We start from the raw sequence: 11,656 nt of genomic DNA on the forward strand, positions 1-11,656 counted from the left end.
TCTTGGAAGTATTTATTTTTCCATTGTAGGACATGACTCCTCATTAGTGACACCTCACAAACGAGATAACAGCTTACACTCTGACCTCACAAGCCAATAACTAATTTCTCCCTGTCTACACGGCAACACTGCACACTGAGTTTCTTAAAATCTTCAGCATGGGAATTTTATTTAGAGAATAGATCAGTTTTCGGTCACGTGAAATGCTGATGAGTGTGGATTAAAAAAAGGGCAAACAAAGAGATTCCCAGAGTTACCGGTGTAGGTGCAGACGAGGCCTCGGTCTACAACCTTTGTGATGGTTCCCTGTAAACAGAGAGTCACTCAGCCTTAGCCAGTAATTACTCATAACCTGTCTTTATGTTTTTATAGGTTTACTTTATAAGTGGTTGCTGCACACTGAGCTTTAGTTTACCAGTGTTTGGAGGCAACACACTCACACACACGCTTGTTGTGGGAATTGATAAACACAGTACACACACACGCACTGACTTTTTTCCTAGCTCTAGTCCTTCCTGACTCATTGTAGGAACAAGCTGTAAATGCACACACACATTAAACGCTGGCTATTGTTTGGAGCATATTTGGATACATGTATGTGAAACATTAAATGCTCCCCATGGGAATCTGGGTTTGAACTGCCAGCTAAACTTTGGGCTGTCTCCAGCAGACTGCCCTGCCCTCTCTCCGGATACGGGCTGAACTTCGCCATGGTTACACTCCTGCCATGGTTACTGTTCCCAAACGTTGCTGTGGCTGTGTTCCCTCACCATGGTTACTCATAAACCCTCCGAGCGGCGTTTGATCCCGACAGATCTGCTCTCAGAAGCATTTCGCTGCAGGCTGGCCGTCCTGACTGGACCCAATGCAAAGGGTGGTTTCACTCCCAAGATTCTGATTGGTCAAAGACACGCTCCAGCTGTGCAGCAGGATTTCTTTAAATAATCCTTTTCAGACATTACACATGTGTCTGCAGTCCTGGTTTTAGACGTCTGGATGTGCTTACCTGAGACTGTAATTCTTTTCTATTAAATCTGTTTTTTTCTGGACATTTGGCTTGTATTAAAGACAGAGAATAGGCTGATGGGAACAACCAGAGAGGGGGGTGACATGCAAAAGGACAGCTCAGTATGTGTAGAGTTTACCACTGGATTCCTGATTGTGTGGAAATCTTTATGGAAACCTTTAGAAAGCTGGTTTTGTTTTTTTCCAAAGAACAAACAGTTGAATTACTGTTTTAAACAAATACCAAGTGAAAATAACAAACATTATCTAAATACACAAAAAAACCCTGTAGGAGGCAATTTCCTATTTATTATTTCACATCCTATTCCTCTCATTGCATTGAGTGTAGTTGCAGAGCATCAGTGCGGCCGGAGGAGCCCATCCCTGCTGTGGCTTCTTGATGTCATAACAATGTTAAAGTAGCGAGCCATGTTTATGCATATTGTAATGTTTATAAAGAGCTGGTTCTGTTAGCAGTATCACTGGTAATGGCTTAACTTAAACATGTGTTTGCAGTAAGGAATAAAACCTCGTGTAACCTGGGTGTGCTCGCTCACATGTGTTTCACATACAGTCATACCTGAGTGCAGCAAGAACCATTGGCACTTTATTTCTCCTTAGTTATTTATTTCGTTGGAACAAGTATCCACTTGTTAATCCCTTAATATTGTTGTAAACGAGTGCCTTCTGATAAGTCGAAGGAGCTATCCTGATTTGCGTGTGGCCACTTCCTTGGCCTTTTCTGCTGTGATGAATCAGCTGCAGACGGTTCAGCTTAAATCAGAAACACACTTAAAGGTAGCAAGAGATGACAAATGTTTTCTCACAGACACAAACGGCACAGTCACGGTGCTTTTGGAGTCACAGAGGCTCCTTTCTGTTGGAGGGAACGCCTCTGTTTATCCTCCTCAGCCATGCATCAGGATAAAGAGTTTCTCTGTGTGTTTATTTTCTCAGCCTTTCTGGGCTTATGTTTGGAGGGCTTTGTTCTTTATGGAGACACGATGTACTTTTGTTTAAAAGAAACTGCTTGTGTTAAAAATATAGGCCTCAGTGAGTGTGTGTAGGTGTGTTGGTGTGTTTTTATGTGTTTGTGTGTGTACGTGTGTGCATATGGTCTTTGAGGTGTCGAGGGAGTGCACTAAAAGGCCTCAAGTATTTTCCGCTATCACAGATTTTCCAATGTACCGCTCAGACTATAATGCCCTATTGTTTTTGTGTGTGTGTGTGTGTGTGTGTGTGTGTGTGTGTGTGTGCGTGCAGGTACAATGGCTCTCTGCCTAACGGGGATCGAGGCCGACGTAAGAGCCGCTTTGCACTTTGTAAGAGACCGAAGGCAAACGGGGTCAAACCCAGCACAGTTCACATCGCCTGCTCTCCACAGGCAGCCAAGGTAATAAAACACACACACACACACACACACACACACACACACACACACACACACACACACACACACACACACACACACACACACACACACACACACAAAAACCTTTTTTTTGTGGTAGTCATTTATGTTTTAACTTAGTTTCACTCTGAAAACAGCTATTCTTTCTCCAATTAAAAAGATGCTTCTTTGTAGGCCTATGATTTGATTTGTGTGACAACATCAAACAAAACACACCCAGTTCAGTGAGTTCGTCCCGGTCTGCTCCACTGAAGGCTTTATTGAAATCCAGTTTGTTTATTGTCTGTTATGTTAAAGCACCACACACACACCGTCAATGAAAAGTTCCCTGATTTGGCAGAATAATAGGGAACAAGAGCAGGTACAAGGCTGTGTGGAAGTTTAAAAGGTATTCGAACAATGGTTTTTACACAGCGTTTAACTATCGCACGCTGAGGGTTTATAAGGGAAACCAAAGTGAACGGTCCAGTGGAAGGTAACTGAGCGTTTTCTAGCAAAAGCCTGGGAAGCACATGTCCGTGTTTCCATCGGCAGTAATGGGGCCGCCCAGAAATCTGATAAAGAGTCCGGGTGCTGGACACACACTTAGTATTCCTCACACACACAGCCCAGCCTTTTAGATTAGCCTTGAGAAGTGATTGTCCTTATTTGTCCTTTGGGTGGTCCTTACTAATTTCAAAGATGTTTAAACTGTGTATGAAACTGCGTTGCTGAACTTTTCACCCACCCCACCCTTCCTATTGTTCCCTGCTAGGATCAGGAACCAGACATTCTGTCAAAACGCATAATCCGGTTTAATCCTTGTCTACATTTTAAGTGAAGGTTTGATTTTAAGGTCTTAACATTAGTAATCTTCTCTGTATTCATATTTCCTTCCCTGTGTCCCATCAGGCCATAAGCAACAAAGACCAGCACAGCATCTCTTACACTCTCTCTCGAGCCCAGACGGTGGTGGTGGAGTACACACACGACAGCAATATAGACATGTACCAGGTAAAGCTCAGCTTTGACACTCAGTTCTAGTCTTTGTTGTAACTCCCTCTCAAGGGATTTACTGGTAAAATTGCCATAAATTACTGCATACTTCTCCATCTCCCCTCTGCAGATTGGTCGATCCACAGAGAGTCCGATAGACTTCGTAGTGACGGACACGGTGGCTGGCAGTCAGAGTAACGCAGACACGCAGTCGGTCCAGAGCACCATCTCCCGCTTCGCCTGCCGCATCATGTGCCAGCGCACGCCGCCTTACACCGCACGCATCTACGCCGCCGGCTTCGACTCCTCCAAGAACATTTTCCTCGGGGTGAGCCGCGTTCCTTCTGGTGTTTCAGACCTACATTGTGCTTGGCTCCTGTTGAGGTCAAATGTTTGGAGCTAAGACAATAGTTTTAAAATAAATAATGAAATATGAATGACAATATAACCTCTCAACAATAACCCTCCTATGTCTTTGCCCCCCCCTCAGGAGAAGGCTGCTAAATGGAAGACGTCTGATGGTCAGATGGACGGCCTCACGACAAACGGCGTGCTGGTGATGCACCCTCGAAACGGCTTCACCCAGGACTCCAAACCCGGCGTCTGGAGGGAGATCTCGGTCTGCGGCAACGTCTTCACCCTGAGGGAAACTCGCTCGGCACAGCAGCGGGGGAAAATGGTGAGAAGTGATGCAAAACGTGTAGCGACACATTCACTCTACACTGAAACCCAACTGCTGAAGAGCTTCACAGTCAGAGCACTTTCAGATTAGCATGTATAAAGCACTGCTGCTTTGGAAAGGACTTGCACTTGTAGGTGCTGTGAATAATGATCTACAGGCTGAAGAGGCGGGACAGCAGCTGATTAACCACAATTACTGATTTACTTTTCCTCTTGAGGGCAGCGAAAACCACTCCGCATGAGCATATCATGGCTCTTCAGATGATGTGGTGGATTTGACAGCGAGCAGCTGCTGATTTTCAAATCCAGTTATGGAGCATCACATTGATTCATCTGGAGTCCTGTTTGTGACCACTTGGTGAACGTATTTCCAATATTGTCCATGATTTTCAGTCTCTACCAACTCCTGAGATGCTAAATGCTGCAGGTAATCTCTAACTGTGTCTGTTGGAACTGTTGTCAGAGCAGGGAGAGTCATGAAAAAGTTGTGAAGGGACTACTTTATCATAAATAGTGCTATTTCTTCCTTTCTTTCTTTTGGTTCTAAAATGTTCCACCTTCCTTTCCCAGTTTCCTTTCTCTCTTTGCCTTCCGTCTTTCTGTCAGTTTTCCATCTTTCTTCCATCGCCTCTCTCCATATCTCACACTCTTTTAGCAGCTCTGTGTCTCGGGCTGTGGGGGGGGGGGGGGGGGGGGGTTTAGTCGGAGCTTAACACCACAGCGAGGTTATCGGGATGCCGTCACCATGGCAACAGGTCGGGCTGTCAGCGCTGTGTGTAACAGGACCTTGTAAGGGGATCCTCCGGCTGACGTCAGAGCCTCTCAGCCAATCAACACACAAACACACACACCCCCCTTTCGTGAGTGTGGCCACCTGTGGCGTGTGTCTGATTGCTCTGTTTGTTGGTGGTGCGTTTGATTTCTCTACCTCTCATCTCCCACAACCAACACATCATCAACCGCGAGTGCACAGTCAGCAGTTCTCACACTCTTGTCTGGAGGCCCAGCTGCTGTGGAGCCTCTGCTCACATTAACAGCTCTGCTATCTGCACCTGCCCTTTACCATCCACAGCTCACTGTGCATCATCCAGCAGGAAGCACTCGTTACTGCACAGCTGATCCACCTTGTAGATAGCCGGCTGTGGTAAGGCACCTATTTAGATTATGGTGACAGATCATAAAGGGCTTTAGTCATCATGCTGAATGCACACAGGAAAGGAGTCCATTAAGTAACGGCTTTAATCACGCTGGCTGATGTGAGGCTCTCCTGGGCTCAAATGAGTGTTTTCAATCCTTTTTCATTACATTGATTTAAAATGTTGAATACCAAAGCAAGCTTTTTTCGGATTAGCTTTTTTTAATCTCCATTCCTTCTGTTTAAACCTGGCATTTCTGCAGTTATGGATAAAGACAGGCCACTTATTAATATTAGTAATAGACTCTTTGTATAATTAGATTCCAGTGGTGGCTGCGTAGGATTGTTTCTGAATTGTGTCATCAAAACATTTCCAATAACTGCCTGTCATTTCAAAAAGAAAGATGTATCATTTCCAACATTCACAAAATGCATACAAAACTCTATAACATTCTGCTCTTCTGCTTTGTAAAAAGAAGGCACTTGTTTCAAGTTGAGGTCAGCAAAACATTCAGTTTGGGTTTAAACAACATACAGACATTTAACGTTCCCCCCCCCCCCACAGCTCTCTTAATGGGATAACTGCCCTGCGTTAGTGAAGGTGAACAGCTGAAGGACTTTCTGATTGAATGAGGGTGAAAAAAGTCCTCTCAGCAAGTTTGCCAAAAAGGTGTGTGTGTGTGTGTGTGTGTGTGTGTGTGTGTGTGTGTGTGTGTGTGTGTGTGTGTGTGTGTGTGTGTGTGTGTGTGTGTGTGTGTGTGTGTGTGTGTGTGTGTGTGTGTGTGTGTGTGTGTGTGTACTTAAAATGGTTTCTAAATCAATGGTTTGTATTCTGTCCTTAGATTGTTGTTAGGGAAAGCAGGACTCCCGCAGAAATACCTTTTCTGAGGTTAAGAGGAATAACGTTAGTGTTTGTTATTCCAACGCCGTAAACACCGGGCGATGTTTTATAAATGAAGGGGAGATAAATAATGTGCGGCAGGTCTGTTTCAGTTTGTGGACAGCTGCTCGCCCTTCTTCAGTCGGACACAAGGTTGAAGCCAGTTTAATTTGGAATACTTTACAGTGCAGTACACACACACACACACACACACAGTTTTTTTCAGTGAGCCTGATGAGGAGGCCGTTGAGAAGTATAATAAATGAGAACAGTGTCTGAGCTCCTGCTGCTTTTGTGCTGATAAATGATTAAGTTCTGTCTAATTAAATCAAAACTGTGTCCAGGGTGAGAGTGTCGATGTTTACACGGGTTGAGTCGATCATCATTAACCCTCCTCTGATCAGACAAACAGTCTCTTTTTGTTGACGTGTCGGTGGCTTGATGATCAGAGGAGCATGTGCCCATAAGTTTCTCGGTCAAAATAAACTAAACGGAATAAAATAACTTGATGCATTTTGGCTCAGCAGCTGGTCGGCGATAGGAGTGTTTTGCAGGGCAGATATTAATGCGTGTTCCTGCATCAATGTGTCACATGGAGAGCACACATCAGCAAATCTTCCCATGAAGGTTAAAAGCTGTCACCAGCAGCGTTGTGTGTTGTGCTGTTCGACACACACAGTGACTTCAGCACCAGCGCTAGAACAAGTGATCTCACCAAAAACCCCGGGAGCTGCTCCCCCTCCTCCACCCTGTCTCCATCCTTCCATTTTTCTCTCCCCCCCTGTTATGTAAACATGGATCCCTCTGTCTGATCTGTGCTTCATTATATTTGTAGTTGAATAACATTTCCAGTGGCTGACCCCCCCACCCCACCACCATGTCGTAATTCTTTCAGTTTCCTCCTGTCAGGTCATGTTGCCTCCAGCTGTGGCCCCGCCCCCTCTCTGAATCACACTGTGGGGGAAATGCCTGCGTTACACTGCCACCTACTGTACTCAGACAAGTACTGCAATATATCAATCTAGGTATTCTCTAAAATGCTTATACTCAAGGGGGGCTGCAGCCTCTCCCAGCATGCAATGGCTGAGAGGTGTGATGGGATACACACCAGGCCCCCAGGAAGTACGCCTGACGTTGAAGCAAATGTTCATAGTGGCCAAACGGCGGCATTACAGCGTCTTTGTCAGTCTGTGACGTCACTGGGATAGAGACGCCTGTAAATCAACAGATATTTGGGGTTAAATAAACTGCCCAGCACGAACACTTTTATAGCCCTGATGTATTTGATTCACCTGGTTACCGTCTCTGTGTTGCAGGTGGAGACGGAGAGTCAGGAGCTGGTGGACGGCTCTCTCATCGACCTCTGCGGCGCCACCTTGCTGTGGCGCACGGCCGAGGGCCTGTCACGCACCCCCACCCTCAAACACCTGGAGGCGCTGCGGCAGGAAATCAACGCGGCCCGCCCGCAGTGTCCCGTGGGCTTCAACACACTCGCCTTCCCCTCTATGCGGCGCAAGGACACTCCGGACGAGAAGCAGCCCTGGGTGTACCTGCAGTGCGGCCACGTGCACGGATTCCACAACTGGGGGAACCACCGCGAGGAGAGGGAGGGCCGGCAGAGGGAGTGCCCCATGTGCCGCGCCAAAGGGCCCTACGTGCCGCTGTGGCTGGGCTGCGAGGCGGGCTTCTACGTGGATGCCGCCCCGCCCACTCACGCCTTTAACCCCTGCGGCCATGTCTGCTCGGATAAGACAGCGGCCTTCTGGAGCCAGATCCCGCTGCCACACGGCACACACACCTTCCACGCCGCCTGTCCGTTTTGCGCCCAGCAGCTGAGCGGGGACCATGGCTTCGTCAGACTCATCTTCCAGGGGCCCCTCGACTAGCTCCCCAGCATCCTTTGGGTGAGGCGGAGAGGGGAGTTTTCTGTTAAAGACCCTGCAAAGAAAACGGGGAGCTACACAGATTTCTTTGGTTTCCCTCTACGATATAAACTGTTTTCTGGACCTTTTGTCTCTTTCTCATTTTTAAGTGACCTTTGTATTGCTTTTACATGAATGACAACAAAGATTTCTATATTTTCATGTGAAACCAGAGACACAAAAACCAAACAGAGAACACTGCTGGGTAAACGTTTTGTTTGTTTCTCGGAAAGAACTTTCAACAACAGTATTTTTCTAAATTACTAACACACCGTAGTGCAAGCTCACGGTTTTTATTCACGTTTATTGTTGCAATATGCATCTGTGTACATCTCTTAAAGCTAATTTAAACAAAGAAGTTTATTTATGGCCCAGGAACCATCGCTTCATCCTTGTATCTGTCAGATATGCCTAACTTCAGTACTATTTAGCATTTTAATTTTAAATACAGTTTATTGTTAGTCAGATATAAAGTCTAGATGTGTTCTGAGGGTCTGGTTCTGTCTCTCCTCAGATCTGTTTGTCGTATTTATACACCCCGTCCTCTGGCGTGCTCTCACCTGTTTACCCCTCAGCTCAACTTCTCGCCTTTTCACACTCAAAGCAATAGATCTGGAAACCTCCCAAAGCATTATGGGAAACTGAGTCTTCTTGGTGTCTGGGTAACTCTCAGGCAGCCTCAATGGAGCGCTCCCGCCCTTTAAAGTCCGACTGACACTTTTATATGTGCGTGAATGAATCTTTTCTGATCAGAGAATAGCCATGATACCGCAGTTATGTAGCGAACACACACACACACACACACACACACACACACACACACACACACACACACACACACACACACACACACACACACTTACCAGACCTAGTCAAACACTCTTTATCGTAGTAAAAGTGGAAAGGAACTTGCACACAGCCATTATTTGTACAGAAATGACAGAACAGATGTTATCAAATATAACAACATGTGCTGTTTGTTCCTAGCTCTGCTTGTCTGATGTTTGGGGCTCATCTGCACAATTACAGACATAATAATGAACCATTGTTTTGCCAGTTTACAGTATTCTGACCAGTATTACGCTTAGCCTCAAGCTGAGAAATAGAAAGCATCATTTATGATTTTATGACATTTAGCACCTTAACATTCTGATTGTTTGAAACTAGAACTATTTAAGTGAGATACAACTGATGCAGTTAGAGGCTAATAATGATGTGTCTTAGTATGAAAGCCTCACATTTACTGCATGAATTTAAGTCATCATTTGATAGATTTGAGGTTACTCAATGAGCTCCTCTCTCTCCTGAATCGTATCAGTGCAGGGGGTCCCCTCCATCTGAAATGTCAGCTGTTTGACTCAGGTTTGATGCAAACACACACTGCATGGCTTCAAGCTACACCATACACTCTATACAGATGTGTGTGTACCATCAGGGCTTCACATTAATGTGTGCTTTCCAAACAGTGTGTTGAAGTTCTCCAGCTCTACAACATCAGTACAAAATATCAGGACTGCCTGTTCCGTATTTATTTATTCTATGGACTGTGAAGAGAACTGTTCCCCGGCTGTATTGTCTCATGGTGGTCAACAGATCAACTTCTGATACATGTGGTGAATCTTGTTTAAACTATGTAGACCACAAATAAACGCCTGCAGTTCAATGTATTATTAATGATGTGAGAAAGCCAAACCACAGGGAGAAACTCTTGGCTGTTGTCTGGTGAATGTTCCAGAGTTAATTCTACGTCAACAAATCATTTTCATGTCAAAACCATAACTTAATAAAGGGCAGTGAATCACAAGAGCTGTGATTTTATTAAACCTGGATGAAACACAGACAGTTTGAGGTTGCCGCCTACATCCTAAAGCCACCTGCTCATGATTTCAAATGTAAGGTATTTACAAACTATAAAGACAGCTGTCACCAACAAACTCAGCTGAAGTTAAAGGACCTAAGTACCGAGCATCTGTACTTTTACTATATTCCACTTCACTCAGAGATAAGATTTATTTGCATTTATGCTTTATACATCGTATATATTTGTGTATATATACAAAATAAGCTTTCATTCATTTATAGAGTAATATAATCTCAGTATTAGCCTGACTTTTTATGTTTGAACTTCTAAATGTTTAGCTCTCAGACAACAAGAGTAAACAGACAATGAAGTAAACACCATTTTGTATTCATTTACAAAACGCTCTGCATCCCACTGATGCGTAAAAACCCTCCTGATAATTGCAGATAACTACGTCAATATTAAAATAACTATATCAATATTGTGAAGGTCAGTGGGGAACTCATTTTGGGGGTAGGGACCTTCTTGAATGTTTCAATACACTTGTGATGTAATATAACATCTAAACTTTAAAACCTAAATGAACCAGAAGTCCTTTAAGAGCTCAGAAAATGTCAGAAGATCATGTGATAAGCGAAAGTGTGACTGAGCTGCTAAACGGACCTGAGGTCAGACTGTTACTCCTCCTGCTGACACCGTGTACAGATACAGGAAATAAACACTTCTGTAAAGTAAGCCCGTAAACTACCTCCACGATGAGACTAAATAATGTTTGCAGAGACAGTCCTGATAGTTTGCACTTATCGTGAAAGCACACACACACACACACACACACACACACACACACACACACACACACACACACACACGCTGCATCCAGAACAAGACACACAGTTGTACTGTAGAAACTTCAGTCACTTCCAAACACCTGTCCGTATGTGTATGGGTGTGTGTGTGTGTGTGTGTGTGTGTGTGTGTGAGTGAGAGAGAGAGAGATTGTAATTTATGTGTTCATGATTGTATGTGTGCAGGTTTTTATTTCTTATTCCAACACAATACACACACAGTATCATTTCCATCACCTCAGGGAGAAAACAACGACCTGTGTCACAACTACACACACATCTACACACACACACACACACACACACACACACACACACACACACACACACACACACACACACACAGCTGAGGTCTTTTGAGGATACCTCATGAGTAGAAGAAAAGTAGTGTATTCTGGATGAAATTGTCGTGTCTCCTTCCCCCAGCTGTTTCTGATGCATTGTGTTTCTCTGTGTGGGTAAAGTGTGTGTGAGTAAGGGCTTCACTCTGTGTCTGTAATCTTAACTCAGATTTTTTACACCAACACACACATCTGTCGCCTGCCCTCCTCCCTGCACTCCGCTCTTCTTCTTCTTCTTCTTCTTCTTCTTGTCTTGTCCACAGTCTCCTTGTGCTTGTCAAAGCGAAAGCAAAGAATGTTTCCAGCAAACACTTTTTTGTAACAACTTTAAACAATAAAGTGTAAACAAAAGTGACACGTGGCTCCGTGTGATAGCGACAAATACAAACAGAATCGTTGTTTTGCAGCTTGGAAATACAGAGATAACAGGTGGTCATTCATCATAATAACAATAACAACAGAAGATTTCAATTCCACTGTTTGTTTGTTTTCTACAGTGGACTGGTTTTTAGAATTAAATGACATGTTTAAATAAATGAAAATGAAATGCTATTCAGTTTGAGTATTTAAAACCTCTAAAATAAAGACTATTGTATGCTGTATGGGGAAAACCATCATTCAAAAGTGCAGGACTGAAAAACGTCCTCTGGTTGCTGTCAG

General features: G+C 44.4%; 1 protein-coding gene across 2 annotated transcripts in view; it reads left to right on the forward strand.

Annotated features, from left to right (window-relative positions):
* peli1b (pellino E3 ubiquitin protein ligase 1b) overlaps positions 1–11,351 on the forward strand; it is a 33,508-nt gene extending 22,157 nt beyond the window's left edge. For both annotated transcript variants that reach the window (XM_063875418.1, XM_063875417.1), the window contains 5 exons: positions 2,269–2,398; positions 3,308–3,409; positions 3,522–3,719; positions 3,882–4,070; positions 7,404–11,351. In XM_063875418.1, the coding sequence (XP_063731488.1) occupies positions 2,269–2,398; positions 3,308–3,409; positions 3,522–3,719; positions 3,882–4,070; positions 7,404–7,973 (1,189 nt within the window). In that variant the 3' untranslated portion in view covers positions 7,974–11,351. The remainder of the gene's footprint in view (positions 1–2,268; positions 2,399–3,307; positions 3,410–3,521; positions 3,720–3,881; positions 4,071–7,403) is intronic.
* The last annotated feature ends 305 nt before the right edge of the window (positions 11,352–11,656 follow it).

This window comes from Eleginops maclovinus, chromosome 22 (genome assembly GCF_036324505.1).
Source record: "Eleginops maclovinus isolate JMC-PN-2008 ecotype Puerto Natales chromosome 22, JC_Emac_rtc_rv5, whole genome shotgun sequence".
In the NCBI taxonomy this organism is placed as follows: Eukaryota; Metazoa; Chordata; class Actinopteri; order Perciformes; family Eleginopidae; genus Eleginops; species Eleginops maclovinus.